The following is a 15249-nucleotide window of genomic DNA, read 5'->3' on the forward strand; positions in this document are numbered from 1 at the left end:
TCAAAAGTGACATTTGACAAAATACAATTGGTCGAATTGGTCTATAAAATAAGAAGGCTCGGAAGAATCAAAAGTTAAAATTCGTCTTCAGAAAATACTCTCGCACACTCCCATTTCAGCAAATTTCTGAGTCTATTAAATTTTTTTTTTGTAAGATTTCTTCTATATCTTTTTATTCATATCTTACTTTTATCTTTTTAAATTTCCGTTATTTCTTCTTTTATAAATTATTTTCTTTTTGCAAAATTGTTTTTTTTTTATTTTGCATTGTTAATTTTCATTTTAAAATCTTTTGATATGTTGAAGCCATTGTTATTTTCTTTAAATTAAAATTATTTACTTTGTTTTGTTATAATTTCAAATTCCAATAATTTAATTTTAATTTTACATTTTTGTTCTTTTGGTCTCCTTTATTTAGTTTAAAAGTAGGGTCTTTAGTGCATTTTTTCAAAACTGATATCCCAAAAAAAAAAAAACAAATTTTACTCTTAGATCATAAATATTAAACTAACCCAAATTTATTAAAAATGTTCATAACACCAACCATGCATGCATATATACAAGAAGCATGTGCTAATTATATTAGGGAGGAAAAAACCCAAAAAGCATGTGGTGGTCTGATGATACATTCAGTTCGTAATATCTATATGTCACAAGCCCGTTATTCTAACACATGATTAATCATACAAAATCCCATAATTTGGGAACATGTGTCGCCGCACCCACATAATAATTATCATCAACCTATGCATGCCTTAACACGTGTCACCCATATTAAACACCACATTTCTCCATTCTTCACACGCCCTTAGTTTTCCACCACGTGTCACATTCCCACAAGCACCACCTCTCTTTCATTTTTCACTTCTTTTGTGTTATAAAAGCCCTACTCCAGTTTCACATAAATCTAAATTCTGGTTCCTAAGAATTGGGCAGGTCCGATCCACATAGAGCAATTTTGTGACATTAAAAATGGCAAATAGGTTGTTACCCTCATCCTTTGTTGTGTCATCCAAAGAACTGGTCAAAAACCTCCAATTAAAAGCTGCTGTAATTAGAAGCAATCAAGTGTTCTTCTCATCAAATATTGCTCAAGTGCACTTCTTTCTTTATTATTCGTCTAGCCATTAATAATTATTCTTGTTTAATTTGTATATATGTATTTATATTTTGTATTTTATATATAAAATTGCTAAATATTTTCCACAATTATATGTATGTATAATCAAATAACATAGTTGTATTATTAAATAAAAATATTGTACAAGAGAATTTACATATTAAGTATTAAAAATGAGATTATGTTTTTATTATATATGAATAGAATGCTTACACTTTTTCATTTGCGAATTGTTTTACTAATATTTGTATGGATACGTTTATGTGAATTTTTAGGGTGATGGAGGAATTATTAATGAAGCAGTAGAGACGGTGGCGGAGAATGTTGAGTCGGTTAGTGAGACGGTGGAAACGAAGAAGACGGCAGAGGAAGTGGTAGAGACAACCACCGCCGAAGCTGACACCAACGTTTTGAACACTTGTGAGTATAGAAGTGCTCAAGATTTGCATGGCCAGCTTGGAGATGGTTGTGACCACAACATTGGGTTATAGTATTATTTAGTATTTAATTACATTCCTTTTTTGTCTTGCTTTTTTTTTTTTCCCTCGTCTTTTACTTTAAATCCAATACTTTTGTTTTTTTTTTTCTTTCCCTTTTCTAATACTTCGGTTTCAGTCCAATACTTATAAATCAATCCTTTCTGCATGAGGAATGTTACGAAGAATGTTAGGGCCAGTAATTTTTGTGATTTGTAGCTATCAAATAGCCATCAATAATAGTTTTAATGGTGTGAGATTGATGTGAGATTTCATCTAATGGTTCATTTTTCTTTGCTGGTTATATGCTGGACAGAATTTAACAAAGTTGTTGGCCTCTTAGGCTTTTCTCATATATAATTCTGCGTTTGGGTTGGTTATAATTCTGCGTTTGCATATATAATTCTTGTTTATTTAGCGACACTTTAAATAAAGACAACACTTTTATAAATATCAAAATTTAATTTTACAATCCATTGTTCAAAAGTCAAAATAGAATATATTCACATAAAGACAATTATAAAATCTTTATTGTAGTATCTATTTATATGAAATGTGTTATACCATTTATATCTTTAATGTCTTGAACATTGTTGCGACCAAGAGTTCAGGTGAAATATGCAAGAACATGTATAATGCTAGGTTCCTCTTGATATAAATATTATATTAAATGTTTCCATGTTATTTTGATGCTTTTTGGATTTTCTAGATTCAGCCTGGGAGATGGAAGGAGAGATTCAAAATTAGTTAAGTTGGTTATCAAGATTTCTGTTCTTTAGGCTTGTGTTAGGAGAACAGAGGATATATAAATAGCACTCATATCAGTAACTTGCATCAGTTGCATGCATGCAATCATAATACACAGTCACTTTCTTTCAATTATGTTGTTCTCTCAACCATACCACAAAACTCCATCAATCTAGTTAGTAAAATTCATATGTATTTACGCATATTCTGTTAAACCACTCATGTTTTTAATTGATGGTTTAATTTATTTCTTTCTGCTACTTTTGATTTATTTTCATGGTTCTGATCATTATTCAGATAAAAATATTTTCAGATAAAATAATCTTTTTATGGTTACTACTTAGTGGTATTGTACTTGTAATAATGAAAGTTTAAATAACAAAATTAATTTTTTATGGATTAAAATAATAATTAAAAAGTAATAAATAATAAATAAAACACTTCATTAGAACTTTCTCAAGTCCCAACTTATGTTTTTTCACGCAGAGGGAAAAGGAAAAGTCACATACAGGGAAAAGGAAAAGGATCGATTTCAAGAGTCGAACTAGGACGTGGTTATTCACCAGGCAATTCATTGCATCAAGTCTAGTATTGGAATTTTGATTTTAGAAAATAAAGTGTGATCTTTTATTTTTGAATAGTTTTTTTTTTATATTTATTATTGGTCTCATCTATAAAATCAATGGTGAGAGTTTATACTTTACTCTCCTAAATTCTTAGTATTATCCTTATTATTTGGAGTATATGTTAAATTTATAAATTAAAAAAATTATTAAAATATAAAAAATTAAAATTTTAATATATTTAATATTTATTAAATAAAAATATTTAAAATTTTTTGTTAATAATAAATTTATCATTTAATAGATATTAGCTAAATCTTTTGAAAAGACCTTAATTGACTATTAGTTAAGTTTCAGTTTTTTGTTTCTTAGGAATTACGTGTTTTGGACATTTTTCTTACATTTAGTCTTTTTTTTTTTAAGAAATGATGTCTTTTTTCTAGATAATTAGGATGGAATTTAGATTTTTTAAAGGAAGATATTAATAAAATAATAAAATAAAAAAATTAATTATTATTATATTTATAATTTTTATTATATATAAATTTATTAACTTAATTTAAAAATAATTAAATTTTTTATTTTATCACTTTAATCTATTAGAACGATGTCTAATTCTAAGGAAAATAATGTTTTGGGAGAGTATGTTAAGGGCCCAAGCCCAGCAAAGGGCACCATTTGGTGGTCTCCGTCTTCTTTCACCAACTTAGGTTGGTCGAGTGGTCAACTCACTCGTCCGTTTAAATAAATGTCGAGGGTTCGAATCATGTTTTATGTATCCAGCAACTCATTGGCCAGTAACAGACCCTTAAATAGAATTCAGATCCGTGATGAATTAGTCCTTAATCTGTCGGGTTGAGAGATACCGTAAAAAATCAAAAAAAAAAATATATCAGTTTTCAGCCTCTAATCATTTTCTCAAAAGATAAAGAATTCTCCAAAATTTTAAAATAGCTAACAGTTTTTTTATTAAATTAATCTCTATGACCAGTTGCGAATTGAGATATGGGTTTCACGCGGAAATAGTTCGTGAAAATAGAAATGAATAGACCCTTGAAGTAGGGACTAAACTAATAAACCTTTCCAAAATAATTAAAAATAAATTTCTCAAGATAATTAAAAATAAACCCATCCCAAATAATTTAAAAAAAAATAACACAGAGATAAATGAACAGTGAGTTCTCTCATGGCTTACAAACGGGTGGGTAAAGGTGGTTAGGTTTTGATTGTCAAATAAAATATTGACACATGGCATAAATATTCCAAAAGACTAAATCAATCTTGCATCAGAAGAGATATTAAGGTTAGATTTGGTAAAGTTTTTTGAAAAGGTGTTTGTATTTTTTAAAAGCTTAAGTTCTTTATTTTGTATTTGGTAAATAAAAAAGATCATATATTTGTGTTTGCAGTTTTTAAAAGATCAGGATACTTTTGAAAGCATCTAAGGTAGAATTTTTAAAGTTGGCTTGTGCTTTTCAAAATTTAAAAGTCTAATATAACTTCATATGTTAACTAATTTTCAAATTTAATACTTACATTTATGTCTATTATAGTATTTTTAAATTTTAAAAGCTATTTTACCAAACGCAATTGATGTTGCTTGTGTTTATTAAAAGCTATTTTTGATTTGATTTACCAAACATAAATGCTACAACTTTTAAAAAGCCATCTTTTAAAAGTTAACTTTTATAAGTTACTTTTGAAAAGTAAAAGTTTTACCAAACTAAGTCTAAGTGTGGTATCCAAAAGGCTAAACATGACTTATCCGCTAATGGAACACGAACTTCACCCCGTCGCTGGCAAAGATTCCGATACTGCTTTTCGTATCGCTTCGCTCCAGCACCAGGTACAATCTCTCCTACTTCTGTCATGTGAGGTCGCCTCAAACAACGTTGTCTTTTGCGGAAACCTTCTCAACAATTCCACTACCAGAAACGGCCATCGTAGATGGCCTTCGCCTACCTCCCATGATTGAAATGCCGAGTTTAAAATGAATCCTACTTTTCCAAAGTGCTTTGTTGTATTGTTCATTAAGTTCATATTGGTGGCAGAAGGTACTTCAACTGCTGGGAAGAGAAGCTGTTGACATCACTTGGGAGGAATTTTCAATTGAATTCTATAAGAAATATTTTTCTTGTGTTTCCGTACTACTAAGGAATTAGAGTTGCTTCAGTTGAGACAAAAAAATATGACAATCACTGAGTATACTCGCAAGTTTGAAGAGTTATGTTGATTCTCAAACGTTTGTCAAGGAGCACCAGCTGCATTCGAGAAATGGAAGTGCATCAAGTTCGAAGGAAGACTTAGGGAAGAACTGTTAGCTCATGTGGGCCCAATAAAAATTCAGAATTTTGTGGAATTAGTTAACTAGCCAAATGACAGAGGAATGTGTAAAGAAGCTGGTGGCAGCACAAACTAACCAAAGGAATCTTTCAACAAGGGATTTCAATCGTAACCTCACTCCTCAAGGAAGAAACTTCAAAGTAACTCCGTAGTCAAACCTAGGCAAACAACCGCAACCGACCCAACCAAAACTGACATGCACTGTGTGTGGAAGGAATCATGGAGGTAGGCCCTGTCGGTCGAAGTTTGGGGTTTGCTATAATTGCGGGAAGGCCAGACACATAGCCAAAGAATGCACATGACGAAGGGTTGAATTTGTTTCCCCTCGGTAGCAACAACCAGGAAGGATATTTGTTATGGATGCGAGAATTACTACCGAAACCGATCCCCTCACTCGAGGTAACGAAATTTTGAGGAAAATTTTTTTAGAGGGGTAGAATGTAAGAACCCGACCTTTCTACCCTGAAAATTTCATTCCTTTTAAAAAATATATATATATATAAAATAAATAAATAAATAAATAAATAAAAATAATAATAATAAAATTACCCTTCCGATTCAATTATTCTGTGGAATAATTACTTCTATAGGACTTTAATCATCTCTTTAGTTGTTCTTGAAAAGAGTCGATAAATAAATCATTGAACCACACTATCTTAATGAACCAAATTCTGAACCGGGGTGGTTTTTTTTCTTTTGGCCCAACCAATCATCTCCCACCCAATTAAACCCAACCATCATTACCTTCTCTCTTAGCACTGTTTAGAACTCTAGTTACACCTCCTCAGACATGCGCTGATGCTGTGTTGGAAGGAGGAGAAGACACGAAGCCTCTGCACCACCTCACTCCACTTCTTTTTCTTCTACCTAATGAATCTAATGCTGTTCATTCTCTTCAAATCAAAGACACGCACAAACAAAGGAAAAGAACAGAGAAAAGAACAAAGCGAAGCTGAAGAGGAAGGAAGGAGCTATCCGTAGCAAGAAGATAGGTGCACCACCTCTCATCACTCTGAATCTTTGAAGCATCCTTGCTGGGTGAGAACCAACAACTTTTCTTTTTCCTCTTCTTCAAATTCAAAGAAAGAAATCATGTTCTTCCCCTTGTTCCACCTCTGCCATTCTAATTTCAATTCTTGCTAGAATAGTGATAACCATAAGCAAGAACTCTTCTCTTGCTCAAGTTGAGGTCGGCCATTTGTCCTTGGAGGAGAGGCCGAAGCTTCAATTCCATGTGGCTAGGGTTTTAATTCAGGGAAGAAGCAGAAATAGAATTTTTAACTTCAAAAAGAGGTAAGAGTTAGGATTGTAGATTAGCTATGGGTGAATGTTAGATGTAATCCTTATTGATGATGATAAGCTAACATGATTGATGTTGCTAAAAATTCTGTTAATTGGTTGAATTATTGTTGTTGGATGTAGTGCAGATATTTAATGTTGTGAAAGCGTGACCATGTTATGTTTATTGTGTAAATTCTTTATCTATTTGGAACTGAGGCTCTTAGGAGGGGTTATGACATAATTCATATAGATATGGTAATGAGTTATGAGGATTATTGATTGGTATGAGTTAGAAACTTAGAGGATCAAATTTGCTTATGGAAAAAAATAGGGAGCCTTGCTGCAGAAATTCTAAAACAGATTAGACAGAAACTTAAAATAAATTCTGAGAGCAATCTGGCCAGTTTTTAAGAGCGAAATTATTTTTCTAATAAACTTCAAGAGGTCAAGATTTTTCCATAAAAAATTTCAAGAAATTTGACCAAGTGGTTTGGAATATGTGAATTTTTTAAATTTAGTGGTTGCTGTAGAATTTTTTGGTTTTCTAGTTCTGCAGTATCAACTTCCACCACTATAACTTTTGACGTATTTGGCATTTTCAGTTGCCTCTAAAGGTTTTGAAGATCTGAGAGTCTACTTTAATTGGGTATAAATTTCATGCCCATATCTATTTTGTAGAGTTAATTATGTCTCTTGGAAGTTGAGCTGTTCGCAGAAAATTCAAAACTAATTACTTAAAATAGGGTAATACTTCCAATTGACATTCAGTTAACCAAACGAAGTGCTATGAACCTGAAACTTATTCATCCTAAAACTTAGGGGTGTAAACTGTATCCTCACCAAAATCTGGAAGTAACGGATCAGAATTATATTTTTTATGATTTTTCAAAAATTGAGTTGCCTGCTGTATTTCCTGAGTCTTCTTAAGGCCAGCAGTAGATTTTTTATTAAGTTTGTTATCAAATCAAATTCTAATTCAAATACAGTAAAATTTTAATTTCGCTCCAAAGGGTATGTCCAGATTTGGCAACATACATAACCTTAGTTAAATGAAAAGGAAAGGGTAGACTATTCCCAAAAGAATTAATGTTAAATGGTGATGCGGAGGGTTGTGTAATTAAATGGTGATGCGGAGGTACATAAAATAAAGTGGTGATGCGGAGTTGAGTGTAGGTAATTAGTGATGAGGAGGTATAATGAAAAGAAAGAGAATGAGGAACCATGAATAAAAGAGACAAGTAAAATGGATAACAAATCATGAAAAGTGAAAGTTGAATGGGCCTTGCGCCAAATTGCTAATGCGAAAGTGGCCGCCTAACTGATAGCCTGAGATTGCTAATGTGAGAATGTTCACCTAACTGATAGCCTGTCTCTTACCGTGATGCCAAGATATCCTAACTGACATGGGTTCGCCCATGATGATAATTGTGCCTAACTGACACGGTAAAGAAAATATATTCGGGGTTCACCCCGAGTAACGTCGGGTTGCGGGTAGACAACCGACGCATGATCTCATGGCCTGCGCTAGGAATAGGCATGCATCATCTTGTTTGCGCATATGAACTTCCTGTGAATTGTTTATTGCCATTTCCTAATTGTTTATACCATTCACTTGTTGTATGTATATTTGTGCCCTGTGTTTCTGTGTTTGTTCTTTTTCTGTTTTACGATAACTTAGAGACAAAGACCGTAGGTTTTCTTTTTACCTTGCTGAGAACTTTAGGTTCTCACCCTTCTTTTCTTTCTTTTTCCCCTCCCCAGATGGGATCGGCAGAGAAGTTCTATGAGTTTTGTCTTATTCTGAGCTATGAGGGCCCGACGCGGGATAGAGTCTTCTTATGGAGCATGCTGTGGACCCGCCTCTACGTTTCACACGAGCCTGAGTTTTACGTTTCTGTACAGCACCCTCTCTTTAAATTTAGCATGTTGTACGCATTCACGTTATCCGAGTTACACCTAGTTGGAGATCAGACCCCCTCTTCTCACCCTTTTTTCTTGGTATAGGACCACTCCATGATATCCCTCACCCAGATTCTCCGCACACATATGAGACCGACTTGGACCTTGCACAGCACCTTTCTATTTTCACACCTCAGTCTGAGCCCATCGAGTCTGACGACCTTCTGGAGTTCGTGGTAGCGACCGTGGAGGCTGACCCTTTGGATGATTTTTCCGTCTGGAATGATGAGTTGGATGAGGACACAGAGTCCGACAAATAGCCGCATCCCGAGAGATTTTGGGCCGCTTTCCAGGAGGATGTTTAGAGGTCACTCTAGAGTTAGGCATGGCAGATCTTCTACTTCCTTTTGATGATTAGTAGTATTACTTTCTCCTCGCTTTTGTAGTACTTTTAGAGGGGTAGAATCTCTTAGAAATTCGGTTATAGTTTAGAAAACCCGTGTGAGGGTTGGGACTAACTTCCACTTTTGTATTTGTATATATAACTTGGTGTGATGCTCGACTTTTGATAGATGACATGTATCTCCAAGCTTAAGTCATGTGTATATTTGTATATATGTATATATGATATTTTTTGTTACCATGTATTTATCTATAATATGGCTTTAAGTATTAACCTTGCGAACAACTAAAAGATTTTTTTTCATGATAAGTAAGTTAATCACGCTGAACCAATAAAGGCTTATATTAACATTTTCTTATGAAATCTGAGTCTAGAGCCAAGTAGGTCCTTACAACAAGTAACACCTAAACATTTGACATTGGTCATAACGTGTTGAAAGTTGGGGTGTTACAAGTTGGTGTCAGAGCAATTTGTCCTTTGAGCCTTAGGATGGACTGACTATACTTCCACGCATACTCTGAATCTTTTTATGCCATGCAGTTAGGATATTTTTGTAATATATTCTGCATGAAGGTCTGTGAACATCCATTGTAGTAATATTAATACTTGATTTTGATCTATTAAGACTGATCACTTTAATATATATTATTGGATATTGATAGGGCTCAAATGGCTGTGAATAGGCGAGGACACCCTCGACTGGAGGGAACAAGTGAGGGAATTATCCTCGATAAAACGATTATTCTCAAATCTATAAATGCTATGGCTGTTGTTGTACGTGACTCAGTAGCTGCTACCAACCGAGTAGCTGAACGTCTTGATCGCCATAATGGAGTTGGAAGTAACTATGAGACTAGACATGGAAACGGAAATGGTGACGAAGGTGAAGATGGATTACCAATGATAACCGGCTAATGACTTCAGCCTCTTTCTTGAAAATTAATCAACCGCAGTTCATTGGAAATACTAGTGCTACGCGAGCTGACAACTGGTTTAAGGAAACAGGACGATCACTGTTAGCACAACAAGTCCCCGAAGCACAGCGTGTAGAGTTTGCTGCCTACATGCTGAGGAACGATACGCAATATTGGTGGCAGGGGTGCTTCAACTTCAGGGAAGAGAAGCTGTTGACATCACTTGGGAGAAATTTTTAACTGAATTCTATAAGAAATATTTTTCTCAATGTTTTCGTACTGCTAAGGAATTAGAGTTGCTTCAGTTGAGACAGAAAAACATGACAGTCACTGAGTATACTCGCAAGTATGAAGAGTTATGCCAATTCTCAAACGTTTTTCAAGGAGCACTAGATGTATTCGAGAAATAAAAGTGCATCAAGTTTGAAGAAGGACTTAGGGAAGAACTGTTAGCTCATGTGGGTCCAACGGAAATTCAGAATTTTGCGAAATTAGTTAACAAGAGCCAACTGACAGAAAAATGTATAAAGAAGCTGGTGGCAGCGCAAACTAACCAAAGAAATCTTACAACAAGGGATTTCAATCGTAACCTCGTTCCTCGAGGAAGAAACTTCAAAGTAACTCGGCAGCTAGACCTAGGCAAACAACCACAAATGACCTAACCAAAACTGACATGCACTGTGTGTGGAAGGAATCATGGAGGCAAGCCCTGTCTGTCGAAGTCTAGAGTATGCTATAATTGCGAGAATCCTGGACATGTAGCCAAAGAATGCACACGACGAAGGGCTGAATTTGTTTCCCCTGGGTAGCAACAACCAGGAAGGGTATTTGTTATGGATGTGGAAAATACTACCGAAACTGATCCTCTCACTCGAGGTAACGAAATTTTGAGGACAAAATTTTTTTCCAGAGGGGGTAGAATGTAAGAACCCGACCTTTCTACCCTGAAAATTTCATTCCTTTTAAATATATATATATATATATATATATATATATATATATATATATATATATATATATAAATAAATAAATAAATAAATAATAATAATAATAATAATAATAATAATAATAATAATAATAATAATAATAATAATAATAAAATTACCCTTCTGATTCAATTATTCTGTGGAATAATTACTTCTATAGGACTTTAATCATCTCTTTAGTTGTTCTTGAAAAGAGTCGATAAATGAATCATTGAACCACACTATCTTAATGAACCAAACCCTGAACCGGGGTGGTTTCTTTTCTTTTGGCCCAACCAAACCACCTCCCGCACAATTAAACCTAACCCTGATTACCTTCTCTCTCAGCACCGTTTGGAACTCTGGTTACACCTCTTCAGACGTGCGCTGATGCTGTGTTGGAAGGAGGAGAAGACACGAAGTCTTTGCACCACCTCACTCCACTTATTTTTCTTCCACCTAATGAATCTAATGCTCTTCATTCTCTTCAAATCAAAGACACGCACAAACAAAGGAAAAGAACAGAAAAAAGAACAAAACGAAGATGAAGAGGAAGGAAGGAGCTATCTGCAGCAAAAAGATAGGCACACCACCTCTCATCACTCTGAATCTTCGAAGCGTCTTTACTGAGTGAGAACCATCAACTTTCCTTTTTTTCTCTTCTTCAAATTCAAAGAAAGAAATCATGTTCTTCTCATTGTTCCACCTCTGCCATTCTAATTTCAATTCTTACTAGAACAGTGGTAACGATAAGCAAGAACTCTTCTCTTGCTCAAGCTGAAGTCGGCATTTGTCCTTGGAGGAGAGGCCGGAGCTTCAATTCCGTGTGGCTAGGGTTTTGATTCAAGGAAGAAGCAAAAATAGAATTTTTAACTTCAAAAAGAGGTAAGGGTTAGGATTGTTGATTATCTATGGGTGATTGTTAGATGTAATCTTGATTGATGATGTTGAGCTAACATGATTGATGTTGCTGAAAATTTTGTTAATTGGTTGAATTATTGTTGTTGGATGTAGTGCAGATTTTTAATGTTGTAAAAGCGTGATCATGTTATGTTTATATTGTAAATTCTTGATGTATATGGAACTGAGGCTCTTGGATAGAGTTATGCCATAATTCATATAGATATGGTAATGAGTAATGAGGATTATTGATTGGTATGAGTTAGAAACTTAGAGGATCAAATTTGGTTATGGAAAAAATTAGGAAGCCTTGCTGCAGAAATTCTGAAATAGATTGGACAGCAACTTAAAATAAATTTTGGGAGCAATCTGGCCAATTTTCATGAGTGAAATTATTTTTCTAATAAATTTAAAGAGGTCATGATTTCTTCATAAAAAATTCAAGGAATTTGGCCAAGTAGTTTGAAAGATGTGAATTTTTTTAAATTTAGTGGTTGCTGCAGAATTTTCTGGTTTTCTAGTTCTGCAGTATCAACTTCCACCACTATAACTTTTGACGTATTTGGCATTTTTAGTTGTTTCCAAAAAGATTTTGAATATCTGTGAGTCTACTTTAATTGAGTACAAATTTCATGCCCATAGCTATTTTTTAGAGTTAATTATGTCTCTTGGAAGTTGGGCTGTACGCAAGAAATTCATAACCAATTACTTGAAACAGGGTAGCACTTTCAATTGATATTTAGTTAACCAAATGAAGTGCTATGAACCTAAAACTTATTCGTCCTAAAACTTAGGAGTGTAGAGTGTATCCTCACCAAAATCTGGAAGTAACAGATTAGAATTGGATTTTTTATGAATTTTTCAAAAACCGAGTTGCCTGCTGTATTTTCTAAGATTTCTTAAGGGCAGCAACAGATTTTTTATTAAGTTTGTTATCAAATCCAATTCTAATCCAGATACGGTAAGACTTTGATTTCGCTCCAAAGGGTACGTTCAGATTTGGCAACATATATAACCTTAGTTAAATAAAAAGGAAATGATAGACTATTCCTAAAAGAATTAATGTTAAATAGTGATGCGGAGGGTTGTGTAATTAAATGGTGATGTCAAGGTACGTATATTTAAGTGGTGTGCAGAGATACGCATATGTAATTGGTGATGAGGAGGTATAATGAAAAGAAAGAGAATGAGGAACCATGAATAAAAGAGACAAGTAAAATGGATAACGAATCATGCAAAGTGAAAGTTGAATAGGCCTTGCGCCAAATTGCTAATGCAAAAGTGGCCGCCTAACTGATAGTCTGAGATTGCTAATGCGGTAATGTTTGCCTAACTAATAGCCTGTCTCTTACCGTGATGCCAAGATATCCTAACTGACATGGGTTCACACCCTTCTTTTCTTTCTTTTCCCCCTCCCCAGATGGGGTTGGCAGAGGAGTTCTATGAGTTTCATCTTATTCTGAGCTATGAGGATAGAGTCTTCATATGGAGCACGCTACGGACCCGCCTCTACATTTCACATTTCTGTACAGCGCCCTTTCTTTGACTTTGGCATGCCGTATGCGTTCACGCTATCTGAGTTACACCTAGTTGGAGATCAAACCCACTCTTCTCGCCCTCTTTCCTTGGTAGGACCACATCATGATATCCCTCACCCAGATTCTCCGCACACATATGAGACTGACTTGGACCTTGCGTAGCATCTTTCTATTTCCACACCTCAGCTTGAGCCCATCTAGTCCAATGACCTTCTGGAGTTCGTGGCAGCAACCGTGGAGGCCGACCCTTTGGATGATTTTCCCGTCTGGAATGATGAGTCAGAGGACGACATGAAGTCCGACGAAGAGCCGCCTCTCGAGGGATTTTTGGCCGCCTTCCAGGAGGATGTTTAGAGGTCACTCCAGAGTTAGGCATGGAGGATCTTCTACTTCCTTTTGATGATCAGTAGTATTGTTTTTCCTCGCTTTTGTAGTACTTTTAGAGGGGTCGGACCTCTTAGAAATTCAGTTCCAGTTTAGGAAACCCGTGTGAGGATTGGGACTGACTTTCTCTTTTATATTTGTATATATAACTTGGTGTGATACTCGATTTTTGATAGATGACATGTATCTCCAAGCTTAACTCATGTGTATATTTGTATATATGCATATATGATATTTTCTGTTACCATGTATTTATCTATAATATGGCCTTAAGTATTAACCTTGCGAACAACTAAAAGATTTTTCTTCATGATAAGTAAGTTAATCACGCTGAACCGATAAAGGCTTATATTAACATTTGCTTATGAAATCCGAGTCTAAAGTCAAGTAGGTCCTTACGACAAGTAACACCTAAATATTTGATATTGGTCATGACGTGTCAAAATTTGGGGTGTTACACCAGGCGTGTGCAAAGAGTTTATCAAGCAGAATCTTTGTAGATAGATTATTCTCAGTAGGTACAATGAAGGGAGCTATGCACACAATTTGGGGTAGACGGGGAGGTTTTAGAGTGGTAGAAACAGGTCAAAATCAATTTCAATTCCTGTTTGCAAATGAAATAGACATTTTGCAGATTGAATGCGATTCCCCTTGGCTATTCAAAATTATCTTCTGCATGTTAAACGCTGGGAGAATAAGGTTAATTCAGATGTTGGAATTATCTCTTCATTCCCTATTTGGGTTCAATTCTGGGGTTTTCCTAAAAATTTAAAACCTTAGATGTTGGACGTAAATTAGGGAACAAGCTGGGAGTTATTAGTGATATTGATTTCTTTAAGGTCAAAGGAAAAGAATCTCGTATCATCAAGGTTAAGGTGAAACTGGATGGAGAGAAAAAGGTGAGAGATAGCATGAAATTATGGGGCCAAATCAGCAGGTTGTTAAAATAGGGTTGAGATATGAACGCATCTGTATTTTCTGCACTTATTGTGCCTCTCTTGGACATAAAGCAAAGAATTGCCAAATGTTCTTAGAGGACACACCAAAAAATCAGATTAAGTAGGAAAGCATTGGCGACTAGGTTTAAGCAGATTAGGTTGGGAGGAGGGTTGTAAGGAAGGAAGGGGAGATGCAAAAAACTACAAGAATTGTATGTGTTCTTCCACAACGCAGCCAATGAAGAAACCTACACCTTTATGGCTTCTGAAGAATTTTGCAAGTTTGAGCATGGATGATAGAAAGCAATAGCCAGCCCCGAAACAACTTATGAATACCAGCATTAATAGTCCAAGATCTAAAATTGGACTAAGGGAGACTTTTTAGACAAATTCAGCTGATAATTCGATGAATGTTTTGAAGGAAATAATTGATTTGATGAACACTGAAGAAACAATTGTCATTTCAGAAGATAGTGCAGTCTTGAATCTAATAAAACTAAAGATTAAATAGTTGGCTAGACAAAGAAGCATGGTGATGACAACCTACGTGGATAAAAAGAGAGGTAGCGGCAGGAAGGAAAACATGGAAAGTTGGAAGAAGGTGTGCCTAGATAAAGAATTATCAGCTAAAAATAGGGTGGAGGTGCCAGCCATTAAGTGGCACCCAAAGCCCCATGAAGCTACTGAGCTAGAACTATCGGGGTTTGGGAAGACTTTTTGATAGTCCAGAGTCTTAAAGGGTTTTGTTAATCCCACTCTCCCAAGATTGTATTTATCT

The 15249-nt window shown here is 34.9% G+C and overlaps 1 protein-coding gene and 1 pseudogene across 2 annotated transcripts; both read left to right on the forward strand.

Annotated features, from left to right (window-relative positions):
* Window positions 1-928: 928 nt before the first annotated feature.
* LOC107612353 (uncharacterized) lies at window positions 929-2572 on the forward strand. Of its 2 annotated transcripts, XM_088497318.1 has the most exons (3): window positions 929-1095; window positions 1396-1540; window positions 2306-2572. In XM_088497318.1, the coding sequence occupies exons 1-3, from the start codon at window positions 973-975 to the stop codon at window positions 2341-2343; spliced, it is 306 nt and encodes a 101-aa protein (XP_088353444.1). In that variant the 5' UTR covers window positions 929-972; the 3' UTR covers window positions 2344-2572. The 2 variants fall into 2 exon arrangements, with proteins under 2 accessions (XP_088353444.1, XP_016169587.1); XM_016314101.3 differs by lacking the exon at window positions 2306-2572 and having other exon boundaries at window positions 1396-2282.
* Window positions 2573-9501: 6929 nt separating this feature from the next.
* Window positions 9502-10672, forward strand: LOC148547510 (uncharacterized; annotated as a pseudogene).
* Window positions 10673-15249: the final 4577 nt, after the last annotated feature.

This window comes from Arachis ipaensis, chromosome B8 (genome assembly GCF_059453495.1).
Source record: "Arachis ipaensis isolate K30076 ecotype BB chromosome B8, ASM5945349v1, whole genome shotgun sequence".
Classification (NCBI taxonomy): Eukaryota; Viridiplantae; Streptophyta; class Magnoliopsida; order Fabales; family Fabaceae; genus Arachis; species Arachis ipaensis.